Genomic DNA, 20,323 nt, shown 5'->3' with positions numbered 1-20,323 from the left:
CCTTTGAGAGCCAGATCGAAAGTCTCCTCCTGACACCCCAGGCAGAGCTAAGCCCTCTCTCTGCTCAGTCCCGTCAACCAGATCACTGCATATTCCTTCACTCTGTCTTCAGGGAGCTCACACCTCCGTGCAGGAAACCCTACGATCCGGTCGGTTACAACCACACGAGAGCAAGCCGCGGAGGGAGCGCAGAGGTGGAGTCAACTTTCGCTCCCGGGGTGGGTGCATAAGGAGGGGTGCGTTCAGGGAAGATAGTTGCATTTGGTGGATGTTCTTGAAACAGAACTCTTTCTTACAGGAAACGCCACTCCTATGTTTGTACGAGGCTGGTATGTCCCCTCAGGGGTGGGCCTGAGATAGAAGCCTGGCATTCGAGGGTCTCCATCTGTCCAGGTAGCGTGGTTTGTTCTGGGATATGATCCAACCAGTGACCATCAGACTTGGCCCTAAGGTTTAACACGTGGAAACTAAGGGAAAGGGTCTCTCTTCCCTTTTAAGAGTCAAGCAGGGCTTACTGTGACTCTTATATGCCGTGAGTTCTTTTGCCTTTCTCTCTTCACTATAAAAAAATGGAAAATTACACTTTATGACTGCATTTGTATAAAAATTAATACATTATTAAATTAAACCATTTTCTGTCATTAAAATTTCATTTTTACTTCTGAGTTTAAAAGAAATTTAACCATTTTTGTGGACCCCTAGAAGTACTGTATGCTCAAGGCACTGCACCTACTGTGCCCAGTGAATACCTTGGCTCTGGCTATCAGGATGATATGAGCTGAGGCTACTTATGACCATAACCCCTGGGCACCAAGAAGTATCTGTGAGAATGAGGCCAATGCACAAAGGCTGACAAGATGAACAGAGGTTGCAGGTAGATGAAAAGAAAAAAATCGCCCTGGCTGGTTTGGCTCAGCAGTTAGAACGTCAGCCCGCAGACCAGGGAGTCCCGGGTTCAGTTCCCACTAAGAGCATGTACCTCAGTTGCAGTTTGTCCCTGGCCCTGGTTGGGGTCATGTGGGTGGCAGCCAGTCGATGTGTGTGTCTCACATCGATGTTTCTCTCTCTTCTTCCCTCTCTCCTTCCTGCTCTATCTAAGGATAAATACAAGGGTGTCCTCAGGTGAAGATAAAAAAATAATAATAATAAATCTCTTATGGTATCATTTGAACCCCTGGTTCCAGCCACACCTGAAGCTGTACTACCACTGAACTTTTCAATGATAAGGTCCAGTAAAATATTTTGTGATTTATGTATTCATTTATTTTTGCTTGACATAGTTGGGTTTCTCACATGTATAACTTGCCTGCTCTGAATCATTGGAAGTGTGTTATTGTTTTTTGTTTTGTGGAATTTTTTTTCAAGTGAAAAGGCAGAAAGGCTATTGCAGGCCTAAGAAATAGTATGAGCAAAGGAATGGTGGCTGAAAGAGCAAGAAGGCTGGAGGAGAGGGAGTGAGGATCCAAGTAGCAGGAGGTGAGACTAAGAAGCCGATGCCAGTGAGGAAGGGTTAAGTGTGCCAGGTTATCTAGAGGGCAAGGCCCTGGGGAAAGGGCTTAAGCCTGGCATGATGGGAGTCACAGTTCTGAAAGTTTATATATATATATATATATATATATATATATATATATATTTTTATCCTCACCCGAGGACATTTTCTTCCATTTTTTGTTCAGATAGAATGGGAGGGAGAGAGAGAGAGAAAAAAACATCAATGTGAAAGAGACACATCGAGTGGCCGCCACCCACACAACCAACCAGGGCCGGGGACAAACTGCAACCGAGGTACGTGCCCTTAGTGGGAACCGAACTGGGACTCCCTGGACTGCAGGCCGACGCTCCAACCGCTGAGCCAAACCTGTCAGGGCTGAAAGTGAATATTTTCTGCTGTGTAGAGGACAGACGTGTGGAGAGACTCCAATCCCTCCCTTAGGAGACTCCGACAGGGTGGGGCTGGGGTAAATCAGTGGACCGGGTGAGGTGAGGGACCCTCTGGGACCTTTCTGAAGTAGTGTGAGCAGGACTGGCAGGACTGGCAGGACTGGCAGGCCTGGTGCTTAGGGCACGGGGGGGGGGGGGGTATGGAGAAGGCCTCCGCTGCCGATGCGGGGCATATCCCAGCAGAAATGGCGCTGGTTGCGCCCATGCTGTCCCATGAGCTGGGTCTCGGCTCCACCCTGGCTGCCTCCTGGTGGCCCTGCTCAGGCAATCTCACACTGTGTGTGTGCATGTAAGAATGTAGAGGAAGATGTGACTTCCGCTTCTGGGGGAGTAGGGGTCACAGTCCAGCCTCACCTCTGAAACATCACCCTGGGCACCCAACCCTCCCCACCGAGGCAGCAAAGGGCGCAGCAAAAAGCACCCTGCATTGTTGTTGAGACATCTGGGTTCTAGTTTCAGTTCTACCCCAAGCTTGGGAGGAACCTTGGAGACTCGCTCTGGGCCTCCGTCTTGTCCTTGTAACATGCAGTTGGTCAGGCGATCGCTGGCATCTCTGGATTGCTCACGGCACATTCATGCGCTGCCCGCACTCAGTGACCCTTTTACCTATCCACGGCACGTGCCAGCTTCGCAGCAGGGTCCCGGAGGCAGGAACAGCGTCTCTGTGGCCAACACAGCAGCACACACATGCTCCAAACACCTTCCAGGAGCCTGGTTGGGGCAAACTGGCTCCTCGTTACTTTGAGCCCAGTAGGCACAACTCCGTTTCCTCATCAGATTTAAAGCATCAGGGAGATGCTGCTAAATGTCTCAGCAGAGCTTCTTCCTGAGGGTCCTCAGAACGGCAGCAAGTGGGCTGAACCATTTACTCTTTCGGTCCTTAAGCCGGGACAGAACCAGGGAGCCTGGAGCCCCAGCAGCCTTGGCCGCTTACCCGTGCGCTGCACACATGTATCAGTGCCTGTGTGTGCCGAGGACAAGGGAACGTTCAGAAGCAGCGCCACTCATCCGTCCTCCAGCGCACTGGCCGGAACTGCGGCTCTCCAACAGGACCCTCAGCAGCATCTACGCAAGCACTGTGCTTTTACAGCAGGTGGAGTCAGCCAGACCAACCTCCCGACTGAACCCTGGTGTGGTAACCATGCTCTGCAGACACTCAGAGGAAAAGGCCAAATGCTCACTTCCTTCAGTGCCCAGCACTGTGCCATCTATTAATTATTTAATTTTCCAACAACCATTTGAAGAAGAGGTAAGTCTTATTATCTTTATTTTATAGGTCACAAAAAAAGGAACAGAGAGCCCTGGCCAGGTGGCTCAGTTAGTTGGAGTATTATCCTGTACACCAAAAGGTTGTCGGTTCGATTCCTGGTTAGAGTGTGTAAGGGAGGCAACCAATCGATGTTTCTTTCCCACAGTGATATTTCTCTCTCTCTCTTCCCCCCCAAATCAATAAATATATCCTTGGGTGAGAATTAAAAAAAAAAGAAAGAAACAGAGAGACTAATTAACTTTCCCAAAGTCACACAGCTAGTAAATTACACAGCTGGGATTTGAACCCAAGCAACCTGACTGTAGGGCCCTGTGCTCTCTCATGTGCTAGGAGACACTGTGTTGCCACGTGAACAAACGCAGCATTATAATGACGTTAAAAAAAAGCTGGTTGGCACTTAGTTTGGGTTTTACTGCCACTTAGCTATGTGACCTTAGGTAACTCAGACACTGCATATTTGGACATTTATCAAGTATTTATATGCCAGGAACTACAGCTCAATGATATAATTTGATCTCTGCATGTCCAACTGAGAGATAGAGCAAGGTGCATTTATTCATTATGGTTTCCAGGATACCTGTCACTTATTTCCATTTTTATTTAGTGGAGATTAAACAGAGAGGACCATTAGACCAACATATTGCTATAAGCTCTTATTGAATTTATTGGAAGCTTACCATTTGGCAGTTAAGTAGAAAGTATATTTGAAAAACTGTACCTTTTTCATAATGGGTTTAAGAAGAAAACTGTGTAAGCATCTTAGAAATATGACACACTACAAATGTTAGGTCTATTAATTAGGGATGATTTCTTACAGCAACTTAGTGATTGTGTGTGTGTGTGTGTGTGTGCTTTTTAAGACCAACTAGAGAGAGATGAGAGGTCCTACCTAATCTTTCTCTTGTCTGAAAAGGTCAAAATTACATTTGGAGGACATAGTTTAGATGACTTTATAGAGACTACTAATTGGCTGAAGAGCATTTTCCCAATCTATATTGCTTTGAAGACATTTTCCTAGCAATCAACTTGGAACTAAGTCTAGTGGTCACACAGGTGATGTCCGAATCCTCAGACTGGAAACTCTTCTTCTGATCAGTGTATTAGCTACCTGGAGCCAAAGACGGGCTCTTCTCAGCATCCGTTCCCGGGCCTGCTACAGTACCTGGCACAGGGTGGAGGCAGAGTAAATACCTGCTGAGTGAAGGTCATCGTGCATGCAATGTTCATTTGCCCTGGGCAATTTATCAACAATCTATTCACAAAAGCTTCACTTCACTCACGAATCCCCCAGGTTTCCCGCCCATTACGTTCTAGTCTCTGCAAAACTGCGGAGTAAAACATCCCACATCTTAGGAAAGATGAGGGCCTTCGAGTCCCGTGTGCATCTTCGAGTCTGGGATTTTCCTTTGGTGAAACCGCTATCGAATGGTTTCAATGGATGTCTGTCTGCAGACAGCAGGCTGCGAAGGTTTCCTGCCAGAAAACCCACTTCACCCCGACCATTAGTCTTGCTCCTTTTTCCAGCGGCGTTCTGGTCGTGCGCGAGGCACCGAGAAGCATGAGAAGGGCTCGGCAGCTCTGTGGTGAGATCCAGGACTTTGCTGTTCCAGATCAGTCTCAGGACCCGAGTCCAAAGAATAAATATTTCAGGAGTTCATTTTTGCCCCGAGGCGCATGACTAAGACTTTATTCCATCTCTTTCCTGTCTTAAAAAAATACGGGCACAAATACAGTTGTTTCCTTTACAGCGTTCACTTCCAATCACATGGTGCTTTCCCTTCTTGGCTTCTTAGGGATGTTGGAGGGCTTATTTCTGCATCCCAGTGCCCACTCTGTGCCTTCCAGGAAGATTCTTTTTTCTTCTTCCCCCAGTTAACAGCATTAACTTGCCCGCAGCTACTGCTTTAAGTACATCCCCACACAGTATCAAACAGGAGCCCTTCTGGAACAGTGAGAAAATGTAACCATGGCCATGAAAGCACAGCTGATAGTGTGTCAAATAATATTTAAAGGGCCAGTCCCTTATCATCTTTTGCTCTTTGAAAGAGCTATGGCAGAGACAACACCCAGCTCACCCAAATGAATGAAATCATCGTTCATTCCAGAGAGAAGTTCAGGTGAAATGCATGGATGGCGTGCCCTGCTAAGGGCAGGTTTTAGACATTCTAGCTGCACATGACACCAGTGTGAGCAGAAGCTGGAGCTGAACACTGGGTATGTGCGTTTGAGGGGATACAGATGGAATTAGTCTATTCTGGTTTTCATGAATGTTAAAAATCTCCTCCAACGATCCTCTCTCTGTTCCCCAATTCTGGTAGGTTTTTCAGAAGCTTCTATTATAACCATCCTGTGAGCCTCTGAAGCCATATTTTAAGGCCTTGTTTAATTGCCTTTGATGGAGGTACAAGGTCCATTGTTCAGCCACGGATGATGCTGGTGGAGTCGTTCGCACAGCAACACCTCTTGCTTTTGAGGTCTCAGCTGCAGAAAGTGGAAGTGGAAGCCATTCACCATTTAGTTGGGGTGATTAGCTAGGTTTCTGCGGGTTTCTTACAACACGAGCCTACAGGGATGTTCCTCTAATTATTCTCACCCCCTTCTTAGAGGATTGCCGAGACTGCAGCCATTCTGGTGTTTTAATTCTGCAGCTTTCCCTCCAATAAGGCCTCTGCCGGGTCTTGGAATGTGCTGTGATTTGGGGTCTGACATACTAGAATTTTAACTGTAGTTAAAAGGAATCCATCCTTCCCTGATCAAATGCACCAGGAAAGTTCACAACGTCTGAGTGGGTATTTAAGAAGTCTAAGTGGAAAGTCCTCAATACACTCCCAAACAGAAAAGGAAGCATGGATGTTAGAAATCAATTCCTTTGTCCTGGCTATTTTTACACTGCCCATGTTCTGTCTCCAGGGCATGGGATCCCACGGATGGGTACCTGAGCTTCTGGAAAGCCGCTTTCTAAAAATGTCTGGTGAATATCAACTTTTCCCAGGCTTCCCTTTCTTCACTAGCAAAAAGGCCAAGATGACATAATTCATTGTACTTCATCACCTTGATCTTGATCTTTATTAAAGAGCATGACTCAAGAATAGGGGTTCTAGACAACACACAGAAAACAAGCAACAAATGACCTTCAACAAGATGAAAAGGTGTGCAACCTTGCTTATAGAGAAATGCAATTGGAAATTCTGGTTCTTACCCATCAGACTAACAAAGGTTCAGAAAGTTAGCTGAGGCTGGGAGCCTGCTTACCGCGGGATCACAGAGGCCCTGTCAAATCACTGGGGTGGGGGCGGCATAATCAGGTAGAATGTCTTTGGAGGCAAATTTCATTAGACAATATCCAAATTCAATATGCACATACCTTTTGACCCAAGTCTCTACTTGTAGGGAATTTAGTCTAGAGAGAGATTTGTTCAAGTGTATAAGCAGAATGTACAAGGATGGCAGCAAAATTGTCATTTTAGAGTTTGAGGAGCCTAAACGCCCATCAATATTGGTTAAATAAATACACATGCTGGTTTGTACACAGAACAGCTCGAGGTTAATGAGAAGAAAGGCTAACAGTATTTACCTCTGGGAAGAACTAGGGAACCAGGGATTAAGAGAGTGGAAAAGATACCTTTGTTTGAAGTTTCACCGTCTGTATTACCTACTAAAACAAAGTTAAAAAGCACAGCAGTGCCCATTACGGCTTTCTACTTAGTCTCCAAATAGCAGAACGGTTCCTCTGCTTTGTGTAAGACGAAATCCCAAGTTGGGGCAAGTTGGAAGCTAAGCAGATGCTCCGTTTCAATTCTTTAAACTTCTGAGTCCCAATTGTACCAGCGGAACAGATTCTCTGGGATCTCACCAACGCCTTCCTCCCTGCCCATTTTGCCACTTGCAGATGGGAAAGCATTGTCCGCATTCTGCCTGGACAGTTATTTCCTAGTATTCTCAGACAGAAATATCACTTCTGTTTCTTTTTATCCCCTCTCAACGGACCCCCACGGTGTTTCTGCTCTGAGCTTGTTAGAGTTTCAGAGATACGTTTGTATGTATTGTTAACCCTGTTCCATCAGCTTTCCTTTAGAACCAAGCACCTCTGTCCATTGCTAAACTTAGACCGTACATCTCCACCCACCCACCTGGGCGAGATACCATTCCTTGAGCTCATCTTCGAGTCTCCTTGTCCTATTTCTTACCACATGGACTGCTAAGGCCTTCAATCTCAAAAACCCACTAAAATTCGCTACCAGATAGCATCAAACATTGTGCAAACCACATACACAGCGTCATTTAATTCTCCTAAACAGAGATGTTGTTAAGTTCCTTTTTAGATACGGAAAATGAGGCGAAGAAGCAACTGGCCAAGGGTCACATGGCTAGTGAGTGGCCAAGCTGGGATTCAAACCACGCGAGATTCCAAAAGATCCACACTCCACCCAGTCTGAGAGCAAGGCCAGCCCTCCCCACCGGACTCTGAAGTCCTCTTATCAGCTTGCAACGTCCTGTCATTTTGCTTCTGCAAATTTCCGCCTGATTCCCCACATAGCCTGACTCTTGGCCTGGGTTGTCAGACTGGGGCGTGCCCGTGCCCTAACCTTCTCCACCATTTGGAGTTCCCTAGCCCCTTCTTCTGGAGGACAGCGGACAATGACTCTTAGAAAGACTTAGGGGAGGGAGGTTATAATGAAATTAAAGCCGTAACAAACCAAGAGAATCCTCACATTCTTCTGCTTCCCCATGGGCCTGAAGGGGTGCAAAACCACACCGAGCAGAGAGATCTAGCTGCTTGTTATGAGGTACCCACCTCTTTACTTTTTCTAAATTATATATATTTTTCCTTAAGAACAATGCCAGGTGAATCTTACCTTCTATACAAAACACTGTAATTGAAATGAGAAGGTACGCTTTCATGTCACAATGGTGTCTTATGTGGCCCACATTTCAACACTGATGGATGATTTACATACACTTTCCTACCTTGTTGAAAACAATAATCAAAATGTAAGTTTGCTTCTTTTCAATGATGAGATGTGGCAAGAAAATAGATTTGGTCAGGGATTAAGGCTCAAAGCTTGATGTAGTCCAGATAATTGCAACATAGGAAGGGGAAGAAGGATATGAATGACTGCAACAAGAACCATCATGCGTTTTTGTGGGAAAATGATGAAAAGTGGAAGCAAATTTAATTTGCCTCAGAAATGCAAAGCCATCTCAGGACTCCATTAACTACATTCCTGGGATGAGACTCAATAGTATCACATCTCTCTTTTCAACTCCACCATAAACATTCGCAGAACTACGATGTCCATCCATTTACTGGTTAACATCATGCCTACTTAAAAAAAGAAAGAAAAAAGCCCAACCAGTGTGGCTCAGTGGACTGAGAGTCGTCCCACGGACTGAGAGGTCCCAGTTTGTTTACAGTCAGGGCACATGCCCCGGTTGCAGGCTCGATCACCAGTAGGGGGCGTGCAGGAGGAGCCAATCAATATTTCTCACATTGATGTTTCTCTTTCCCTTCCTCTCTAAAAAAAAATCAATAAAAACATATTTTTTAAAAGTTGGCCTCTACTTAGAGTTAAAACTGAGCCATTAAACAAGGGCAAGCATAACCAGGTAGGAAACTGTGCTTTTCCAAAGTGACATCCTGCACCTGCCCACCTGACTCTCCTGGGATGACTGTTATAATGGGGGTTCTTAGGTCTCACCCTTGACCACTTGAATAGAGACAAATAATCTCAGTTTTTAATAAGCTGTCCAAGGAATTCTTTGGTTCCCCAATTTGGGGTGAAATGGACCCACTTCCAGAATTACGGAGGATTTCTTCTTTTGCTGAGGCTAAGCTGAATGCCAGTTTCATGTTTGTTTCACCTTTTAGATATCCCTGGGGCTCCTTAAAAGGCCCACCTTTCAAGTAGGAAAGGTCTCTCCTATCTGTAACAGCATGTGCGGTTCTCTCTGCCCCCTTGAGCCTGGCCTCAGCATTTGTGTGTTGCCTTTTGTAACAAAATGGCAGAAACCAAGTCGTCCTAGGTCTATTTAGGGTAATTTTGGAAGATTCAGGGATTTAATTTAGAGCCAAGTTTGGGAAATATTGATCCAAAGGGATCAATACAGCTGCTCAGGGAGTTCTTTGATGAGCTCTGATCTTCAAGGACCCTTTAAAAGCTGGGAAGTCAAGGGCAACAAAAACGATCTATTAGCTGTGTTCAGAGCAGGGCCCAGGAGGCTGGAGTCGTTGACCTGGAAGGATGGTGTGATATTAACAGGCAAGAAAAACAAAGGACTCCGGCAATGTCCTTATTCCTTCGTCTTCACTGTTAATGAGAATCATTTTCAGTGGAAATGGCAGACCAAGAAATGAAATGGGCAAGAGGGGTTTGCAGGCCAAGGTAATTAATTACCTGGCATGATTTCAAGACTTCCAGTCCATATGAATTACACCATCTGACTGTCAGTTCACTGTTAGATAATCTGAGGGATCTCAGAAGATAATGATGTAAGACCAGTGAGTACTCGAGTTTCTAAAATGCAAACCATGAACCCCATTCGTTATGAAATACTGAGCTTGGTTGTGGTGACAGGTAATACTCTAGAAGAAATGACGAGTTCGTGAGCTCTCCCAAGGAAGCAGTGGATATCTCAAACTGGCTCGTTAAGAAAATAATGCTCAACTTCTGCTCCTGTGGAAAGGGGACGCTTGCTGAATGAATGCCTGCATGTACAGGGTTACCAAAATTGCTGGAAGAGGGTGATCAAGTGTAGAGTGTTCCTAGACACCTGGGCTAGGGACACAGGAGGAGGGAAGTAATGGGGTTATCAGCTCACTGGCAAAGGTGATGGACAAGGTTACTAGCATTGCCCACAGGTGTTTAGGGGTACGGACTAGACCGCTGCTGGTGGTGGGTAGCTTTCCGGTCAATAACTAGACTTCAGTGTAGTGAACTCTTCAACGTCATCTACTAGCCTCATGGAGATGGGGATTGACAGGGTCCCAAATGGCGAGATGATCAAGAGCACAGAGGTGGAGGACACAGGCTTTGGAGCCAGAATTCTGACTTTCCACCTACTGGCTGTGCGACTGTGCAAGCATCTTGGTTTAACCCTCAGCCTGAGCTTCCAGGGTGTGAAAACGATATCAGCGACCTCATATGGTAGTCACAGGATCAAGGGAAGTGACACATGTAGAGTGTGCGGTCATCAGCACCTGTGGATCAATGTCCATCTACCTGGGTTTCCGGTATCCTGCGGCTGGACTGTTCTCCAGGTAGTAACACTCAATGTTACACCAGTGCCTCACAGAACACTAGAGACACACTGAATGGTCTTCAGATGAAGAAGCTGAAGCCAGAACATAGGTGGTGGTCAATGTCCTACTCAAAATGCGATGCCCCAGACTGGATAGAGGTTGTTCAGATACCTTTGGAGCAGCTCAGAGATGACATAGTAGGTGTTATCTGGTTTGCATGTACTTTTGGATGAATGTGGAATAATTCATTTGCCGAATGGACATTCATTGAGTACCTGTTATCCATCAGGCACTGGGAACAAAGGTGGGTATGACACAAAGCTCATACTGAAGAGCGTACAGGCTCCAGGATGAGAAGAGGCAGTTTTAATACAAAGTGCAGCACCGATATATATGGAAGCTGGGGGACAGTGGAACAGAGCACAGAAACTAACCAGTCTGCAGAGGTGGGGGCAGTCAGAGTCCCTGGGAGGAGACTGAGACCGAGCGGAAACTTCGGTTATGAGAGGGAGCTGGGCAAGGGGGAGGACGTGACAGCCTCCTCGGCAGAAGGAACGTGTTGGCAAAGCCACAGATGGGAGACAGCAGGGCACGGTGCACGTCGGCAGCCACAAGCAATGTGGTGCTGTAGGAGGGTACACGGGAGGGTGAGAAATGGGAAAACATGCTAGCTGGAGCAACGAGACAGAAGCAGAGAGCAGGGGAACTCCACAGAGAAGCCCTTGGACTTCATCCCATGGGCGATGGAGAACCCCTGGCATGTGTCAAGCAAGAAATGACACTCAGATGGTGTTTTAGAAAGATCACTCTGGTGGCTGAGGGGGGAGAACGAGCCTGTTAGGAGAGACTGGAGTTGGGGAGATCCGGAAAAGCACCTCTCACCCAGGGAAAAGGTCAAGGTCAGTGGCAAGGAGAGAGGGCGGGCTGAATAAAACACTAAGGAGGGAGAGCTGAATAGACCTGGGGACAGCCAGAACATGAGTGGCAACAGGGAGAAGAGATGCCAACAATGTACAATAAACTCTTACCATGGGCAGAAAGAGAATTCGGGTAAAAAACTTTCCCCCTTTTGGTAGAAGAGAAATTTTAATTTTCAGGTGAGGTGCACATGGAATAGAGTTGAAACGTCAGTCTAGGACGCACAGGAGTCGGAGTGGGAGATAAGGCATCGGCGTCAGCAGCAGAATAAAATCGCGAGGATGAGGAGACCCAGGCAGACAGCGAGAGAAAAGCAGGGGGCAGAGGAAGGACTCCTGGAAAAGAGCGACATGCACAGGGTGACGGGTGGGGCTGTTACAAAGACCGAAGAAAAGGCCGAAGGGCTAGAGAACCAGCTGTCCTAGCAGCCCAGGAATGGCGTTCCTCGGAGCTGTGAGTCATCCCCGCTGTGAAATGTGGTGCACAGAGGTCCTCGAAGCTGAGTAACAGTGTACACGTGACTGAACAACGAGGAGGCCATAAGTATGCAAACTGGTTAGACTGTCTTGGTTGCAGACAACTGAATCCACGCAAGTTGCTTTAAGCACAAGTATTTATTAGACGGCATTAGAGTACACAGTCTCCTGGAGGCCACAGACACGGGGTTGGAAGTCATTTGCCAGGAACAGCGGTAACCAAGACAAACACCCACCCTCATTATAGGACTGTCACAGGACAAACCCCACTGCCACCTGTGACCAGGTACGAGAGGCTTCCCCTGAGCCACTCCAGGTGACGAAGTAAGTGCCTCAGCACCGGCTCTATGAAGAGCCCCTCTCCCAAGGCGGCTTCATGCTAGCACGAGCTGGCTCCGTGCACCTGACCGCGCGCCTTCCGCCTTCTGACAGCTCACAGCCACGACACCTACGTCATCCCCAAATGATACTTCTGCACAGCATAAAATGGAGATGGAGTCGAAACAAGCAAGAATAATCTTTATTCCTTGGAAACACATTCGTAAAAACGTTATCAATAAGATTAACAGCTTCAGAACACATTTATTCGTCCGCAGCACATACACTGAGAATCAGGACATCTGCTAAAATGGAATATACCTGTAAACAAATGGGGATACAGACTCCACTGGGCAGGGCGCACAACTGATTTCCTCCTTCTGGATAGATTTTTGTGGCGACCAAAAGATCAGATTGCAGCAACAAAATATCTCGAGATGTTGATACATTTTTTAAAAGGCTTGAAATGGGCCCAATTATAATTACATATATAAAAATGGCACGGGAGTTGATATCACAAAAATACTAACAAAAAATATCTCGGGCCTATCCATGAAGAGAAACAATGTTTGATTCGTGGCTTGAAATGGAGGGAAATAAATATTCTGGTACGAGTTCTACCCTAAAAGACAACAAATTAATTTCTGGTTCTACCAAGAGACTGTGCAACACCCCTCCTACCCTGGTTTACAGAATGTTTTGGCACAACTTCGTTAACATCTCGAATGCTTTAATTTAAGCCATATGCATCTCAGATTGCACGCTGCTTTTTAAGAGAGTGAAGTCTAGGGTAAAAACCCAACCCTCAAATTCTATAAATTCCAACAGTGTATATCCATAATCATGTCTTCTGAAATTATGCAAGTTAGCAGCACCAATCATTAAGACATTAAAAAAAAATTATTCTTGTACTTGAGCAGCACACCCTATCGAAATGGATGCTATGCAATTTATGATTAGCAAAATCTCTAAAATTCAAAGTGGCTACACTGCCTTAAGACCTGCAATCCAAAGTCTCCCCGCATTATATAACATCTAACCAGTCAATATACTTTATTCAGCTTCTGGATGGGAGAGAACTCTGTTAAGAGAAGGGGATATTGCAGTTTTCCTATGAGATAGTTTGAATGTTATATCCTCAGCCTAAAAATATTAAATTTTAATGGGTCACAGGATGTTAGAGTTGGAGAGGACCCTGACGATCAGTCCCACCCAGTCTTCTCAGATGAGCAAAACGAGGCCTGGGAGGGGAACTGGCTTGTCTACGATCTCATCGTGGGACCAGCCATCTCCTGCCCCACCGCGTTCCTAGTCCTCTCCCACGTTTCTCTCGTTTCATTCGGTCCCATTCATTAAATAACAAAGACATATCAGGTACATAGCAATACAATAAACATAGACTTTTACCCTGGGGTTAAAATCAGAACACCGACGTGATTCCTGAGCTTGCACCTACCTTCATTTCATTGAGGATGCAGTCAACAGTAAATTAGGTCTAGCTATTGTGGTTCCTTTCCAGTATTTACACGGACACCGAGAACACCTTTCAGAACTACTCCTCAGACACCTTTACGAACGCAGCACGTGACGGCCAGACACTCGTCATGGAATGGAATGAGACTGTGATGGTGAATGGAAGTGAGAGGCTCGGTCTCTCAAAGCTCAGTCATGAGTTTATCTCGACACACCACGCTCTGCACTCCTCCTAAGTTCTTCTGGTTCTGGTTGTGGACATAATCGAGATGGCTGTCACCTCCACTGGCCGACGCTTTCCCAGGCGGCCTGTCATCCTCAAAGGATGGCCTGTTTTGTGTGCAGAGTGGATGGTTAGTGGGGGGATGGGAGAGACTTCAGAAACGGGAGCGAAGCGACATGCGCGCAGAGGACGCGAGCAGGGGCAACCGAACGCCGTGATGGGAGCGGCTTACAGACTGGGGCGGATGGACTTTCTACTGGGTTTTCAACGTGCCGATGTGGGTCAGCTAGCAACTTCCAAGTGGAAAAAGCTCTCTCTGTCTGTGGCGGTGCCATCATCCCTGCAGGGTCGGTCCGGGGAAAGCTAGGTCAGGTGTAAAAGCCTTTGCTAGGGGACGTCTAGGACCGTTATGTGAATGTCACATGCAGCATTTGCCAAGTGTCGGACCAACGAACTCTCTTTCCCTGGGGTCGGTATCTCAGTGCTTCTCTAACCCTGGAGAGCCCAGAGATTCTGATCCAGCAGGGCTGGGTGGGCCTGAGAATCTGCATTCACCAGCTCCCAGGTGATCCAGGCTCCTGCTGCCAGGCAGGCGGCCACCCGGGAGGAGCCCCGTCCCAGTGCTCCTCTGAATGCTCGTGAAATGCTGGGCTAGGTCCTGCCTCAGAAGGAAACTAGTATGATAAGCTAGACAGTAAGCAGTGTACAATGTTGTCAAAACAAGGTTATGAAAAATAGCATTCCTATAATCTCTTCTGTTCCTCATGTCTGGAAAATAAACTGCCTTTGCAATACAGAAACACTGAGAGTCACTACTCCACTAGTTTGACGTGCTTTCAGAAGTTACAGAAGTACCAAGCGTTTACGCTTAAAACGGCCCTGGATTCCCCACAAACGTGGTCGGAACTGTCAAGGATCAAGTGCTCCCGTTTGCCCTGCCCTAACCAGATTTATTCCCGTTACTCTGTCCTGTGCTTTCTCAAAGTGCAGGCAGCCTCACCAAGGAAGAACCATGCAAGCGGAATTCACCGGTTGGGCTTCTGAAAGGGCTTCTCCACACATAAGCACAAGTTAACGCTGACCCTGAAAGGCACATTCGCCTTGACGAAGCGAGCATGAAACACGCTCAGGCCTGGCTCTAAACACAAGGCAGGTGCCAGTTTACTTAGCAAGGGCTGTGGTAGGTTAGGGCAGAGGTGAGCGAACAGCCCACTCGCCGTCTATGTTCCTAAAAGAGTGTTGGAGGAATACTGCCACACCCATTCTCTGCCGGACCTTCTGTGGCTGCTTTCAAGCTACAATGGCAGAGACCACGAAGCAGAAAATACTGACTACGTGGCTCTTTATGGAAAAAAAGTTTACTGATCTCTGGGCTTAGAAAAAAGACCCACTGCCATAAAGAGCAAACCTTCACCCTATTCCTGAAAAAACAAAAACAAAAAATAAAAAAAAACCTGTCCAAACACCCACAACAAAAATCCTCATGCTTTAGTCACATGTTTTAGGAAATGAATCCTCAGGACAGGACAATGTTATTTAGAAATTTTAAGTCACATTTCTAACACAAAACCAAACCAAAAATATCTGAGGTTAGAATGACTTTAAAACAAAACAAAACAAAACAAAAAAACCCAATTCATTTTGATGTCGTAAAGCACAACTTGAGCAAATCCAGAGTCTCCGCTGGCTGCCTCTGCTTTGCACAGGATTAATCTCTGCTATGACAAGGCCACTGTTAACAGCTGCTGCTGATGCAGAACTTTAATTCATGACTAAGTAGAGTCTGAACTTTCCCGGAGAAAAGAACCCGAGCACAGACGGCTCTGCGAGCTCAGGCACTTACTTACCTTACATTTGGAGAGTGAGGGTACCACCGGGCCTGGCTGGGCTGGATACCGGGATGATACTGAGGCTAGAAAGAAAACACCAGGCGTGATTATTCGATGACCTTCTGATTTCAATTGTCTTCATTCACTTTCTCTTTCACTGGCATCCACCTGAGGGGCTGTGAATGAAAAGGCTCTAACTATACCTGGCTGGGGGTGGGGGTAGGGGACAGGGGACGTTTCCCAGGATGATCACATTTCCCCCAGACAAAAGCTGGGGCTGGGAAGCCGCCCTTGTGGAAAGGGGAAGCCATTTGCCTTGAAAGGGTCCCCCAGGGTGCCCAGGACAGGCAACAATCATCTCTCCCAAGGGAACAGAAGAAGGTGTCAGAAAGACAAGGGGAATGGTTGGCGATGTTCAGAAACAATGTTAGTCACTGCTGAAAATGACAACAACCATGGTGACAGCTACGTCTGCACGCACACAGACAAGGACAGGACGGGTACCACGGGCTACAGGCACCCCTGTCCTGTCTTTGAGCAATAAAAATAATTTCTACAGCATGATCCAAAATACCCTCCAAACTCATCCACAGCACTTATTATCTTGATAAAATGGAAGGAAGAAATTTGTCCATTTTAAGATGAGAAAATAGATCCAGACTGGTGACCCACAAAATGACCCAGGGAGGAGCCGAGATGGGGCAGGCAGGGTGGCAAGTGCCTATCCACTTCTGGCCTGCAGAGGGCAGCGGTCCCAGACGTAGCCAGAAGCCACAGGGCTGCTTCTCCAGGCTAAACTTTCTACCTGGCAAATCAGGCCCTCCTGACATTTAAGCCACTCCAGTCTTGCCACCATCGCTCTTTTAATTACTCCCTCCCCTTCATCTCCCTTCCCCGCTGCTTTGGTTAATAAGGAGAGGCTGCTCTCTGTTATGGAAAATCCTCAGCTATTCTATTCATTCCTCACAGACGAAGATGGAGATGCCCTCCCCACCCATTCTGTATTCCAGAGGCCTCTCTTTCCAAGATGCCTGTCGGCAAGCTACGTCTGCAGCACCCAAAGGACACGTGCGGGAAAAGGGAATCGGGAGAAAGTCCCTCCGCAGCAGAATCTGAGAGCAGGCCAGGCCTTTAGAATCCTCCTGGGAGTTTAGAGGATTTGCCCAGAGCCCAGGGCCAGGTCTCCTCCTGGGAGTTTAGAGGATCTGCCCAGAGCCCAACTGTTTTGGCACCAAGTGAGGCACCACAAATTGGGTCTTCAACAAAAGAGAGTAACGGAGACTAGAAATGACCCTCCTACTCCCTGTCTTCAAACACAACCAAACCAGATTCATGGGAGATTGGGGTGGGGGTGGGGCAGTACCCAGAAGGATACTCTAGAACCTTCCTTGGTGTCTTTTGTTAATTTACGTGCACTCTAAAGCTGTCCAGGAATATTTTTTAATGTTAACCCAGAAGGTTCTCAATTGAGGCAGTTTTGTTCCCCTGGGGACAACTGGAAATATATATGTGCATTTTTGCTTGTCACAATGGCTGGAGGGTTATATTTAACTATTAGGCAGAGAATAGGGAAGCTAAACATCCTGTAACTCTAGGGACAGTCCCAAACAAGGAAGAACTGTCCCTCCCCAGATGCCAATAGTGTCCTCTTAGGGAACACAGTAATCCATCCTTTGCAGTTGGCTAACCTTGCTGAGCTCAGAACAAGATAAATGCTGCAATCCCATCCCAGCCTCCTGAAACCCTTTCTCAGCACTCAGATGCTTATCGGGCCACTTCTCAGGATGTTCTTTTCCCGGTCGACTGACTCCCAAACCTTGACAGAGCAACACAGAACCTCCAAAAGGAGCAAGGTACAGGGGACCAGTGATTGCCAAAGATGCTGAGGGCCACAACACACAGGGAGCAGATCCGGAGATCTGACTGCAACTGCAATCACCTCGCCCTTCACAATGAGCAGAGCTGCAGACAGCACGCCCTCGGGGCTAGAGGGCAGCACTGAGCCGGGGCCACTCTGCTTTATTTTTCATGTCCTTCAAACAGTAATCATCAACAACTTGCCCTCCCCCCCAATATCCCAGCCACTCACACCTGAGAATCCCTCAAAAACAAACAAACAAAAAAACAATCTGCAGAAGAAGATTCAAGAACCTTAACGAAGGCAAAAAAGATCAGGAAACCAGGCAAAAAAGATCAGGGAACCGGGCCCTTCCCCTAGCAGGTACAGAGCACCTCTCAGGTGTCATTCCCCACAACTTGGCAGTCACGTCCAAGGAGCACCTCTCAGGTGTCATTCCCCACAACTTGGAAGTCGCGTCCAAGCTCTGCACATCAGGAATACGATTTCATGTATGGAAGGTGATACTATACATTTCTTCTGAAACATGACTTGGAGAACTTATAAAGATGATGGACATGGGGATTCCACCCCCACTGTAAGGAATTAATATCTACAGTAACAAAAGATGAAGAATGAGACTAGCCCTGGTGGGCACAGCTCAGAGCATGTACCTGAGTTGCAGATTTGATCCATGGCCCTGGTTGGGAAACGTGCAGGAGGCAACCAATCAGTGTGTCTCTCTCACATCTCTCTCTCCCCACCTCTCCACTCCCATCCACTCTCTCTAAAAATCAATGGAAAAAAATATCCTTGGGTGAGGATTAACAACAACAACAAAAAGAATGGGACTAGTTAGAATAAGGCTCCAGTGCAAACTCGTAACAAAGTGGCTTCATTCCTTGTGACACTCAAAACCAGATTGGTGACAGGGCACAGAAACCTGGGAGAGTCGTGTCTCTTAGACAGTCCCACCGTCCAGGACGAGAAAGCTGACCCTAAGTCAGGAGGTCAAGTGTGGATGCTGCCTCTAAGTGCAAACAAGTGACAGCCTAGGCAGTGAGGGCGCCCCCTCAACCAGGGGCCCCCCAGCTGGCTGCTCAGAACCACCTTTGGAGCTCTGAAGCTCTCTAACCCCCAGATGGCACCCTCAGAGTTTCTGACTCAGCGAGGCAGATTCAGTTTCTGATTCAGGGTGAGGCCCAAACACTGGTTATTTATTTAAAGCTTCTGCCAGGTGGTGCCGCAGGGCTGAGAACCTCTGGTGCTGGTGACCTCCAGTGACGGGCATCAGGGCGGCTCTGGAGGGGATGGCTTCTGAGGCGGGCTCCATACAGACAGGAGGTAGAGGAAACCCCGTGCCGACGAACGAGTGTGGGCAAAGGGACAGTGGGAAGAAGCCACAGGCCAATGATGATGTAATTCTCTGAGAGCTAAACATACGTTGCGTGAATAGTAGTGGTGATTATCTTTTCTAATAAATGTAGAAAAGGAAGTCACAGCTAGGTTGTAGAAGACTGAATGGCTAGCGAGAGCTACCCACGGGGAGTGGTGGGTAGGAAGGCCTGGGGTGCAGACAGGCCTGGGGTGCAGACTGCCCTGGGGTGCAGGCCCTGTTGCCATCCTGTGAAAGAACAGAACACCGACCATGGGAACGAATCTATGCTCCGGCCGCAGGACAGGCCTAGCACGGTGCTCTACAAAGTAGTTCTAGAAACCACCACAGCACTGATGTTAATGGGTGCACCACCAAACGAAAGGAGGTGAGCAGCGACGAGAGAGGCTCGCTTTTTTATTGGGGAAAGGTGTCCAAACATCAAATGATCGTGGAAAACACTGGGTTAAAAGATAAATAAAACGTGTCTTTCTTGCAGGATTTCTCAGTATGCTGGACACCCCAATGGGCACTGTAAGATCCAAATAGGGACATGAAAACAACACTTCCCAAATGTGTGACCAAGACATCCTTTCCTGGAGGCACACTTCAAGGGACTCGCGTTCTCTGGACCTAGAACACACTTGGATGAGACGCGGCCTCACCACAGGGCCCCTAGGAGGCTGACCACCCAGAAACTTAAACATCTGTCCTTCCGCTGGCCAGCTGACAAGGTGAAGAAAAATAGGCAGCTCATATGACCAAGAGCAAGCAGGCAGGGGTCGGGGGGTAGACATTCTTCTTACAGTTTTCTCAAAAACAACCTATATTCTTTCTTTAAAATCTGATTATAAATAATACTGACTGCTCAATGTAGAACGTTTAGAAACTTTAAGAAGCATTACATAAAACCTTTAAAAGCAATATCTTACCTGGTAATTATGGACTTCAGGATTTGGTTTAGAGCTGAAAGAAAGAAAAGAGTAATTATAACGTAATAGGTTGTAAAGCAGCATCATTACCGATTTACAGGGCACGCCTTGGAGATATTGCGGGTTCGGTTGCAGACCACGGCAGTAAAGCAAGTCTCACAACAAAGTGAGTCGGAACCTTCCTGCTGGTAAAGGGTCTTGCCTTCAATTTGTGAAAAAACAAAACAAAACATATGCCCTGGCTGGTTTCACTCAGTGGTTAGCTAGTCGGCCTGCAGACAGAAGAGTTGTGGGTTCAATTCCTGGTCAAGGGTACACACTTCGGTTGCAGGGTCTGTCCCTGGCTGGTTGGGGATCGTGCAGGAGGTAACCAATCAATGTGTCCTTCTCACATTGATGTCTCTGTCTCTGTCTCTCTCTCTTCCTCCCTCCCACTCTATCTAAGAATCAGTGGGAAAATGCCCTCGGGTGAGGATTAAAAAAAAGAAGAA

The 20,323-nt window shown here is 47.1% G+C and overlaps 1 protein-coding gene across 3 annotated transcripts in view; it reads right to left on the bottom strand.

The window, feature by feature from the left end:
* Window positions 1-20,323, bottom strand: part of EPB41L4B (erythrocyte membrane protein band 4.1 like 4B) — a 124,964-nt gene that overhangs the window by 40,570 nt on the left and 64,071 nt on the right. For 2 of the 3 annotated variants that reach the window (XM_036261277.1, XM_036261276.1), the window contains exons 14-15: window positions 19,833-19,866; window positions 15,707-15,771 (exon numbers count right to left, since the gene is read on the bottom strand). In XM_036261277.1, coding sequence (XP_036117170.1) covers window positions 15,707-15,771; window positions 19,833-19,866 — 99 coding nt within the window. Of the gene's footprint in view, window positions 1-13,548; window positions 13,967-15,706; window positions 15,772-19,832; window positions 19,867-20,323 lie in introns of those variants that run through there. The other variant, XM_036261278.1, reaches the window with a different exon arrangement.

Source organism: Molossus molossus, unplaced genomic scaffold (assembly GCF_014108415.1).
Source record: "Molossus molossus isolate mMolMol1 unplaced genomic scaffold, mMolMol1.p scaffold_m16_p_14, whole genome shotgun sequence".
In the NCBI taxonomy this organism is placed as follows: Eukaryota; Metazoa; Chordata; class Mammalia; order Chiroptera; family Molossidae; genus Molossus; species Molossus molossus.
The sequence above is the reverse complement of the archived record's forward strand: the minus strand, read 5'-3'. Positions and strand labels throughout refer to the sequence as shown.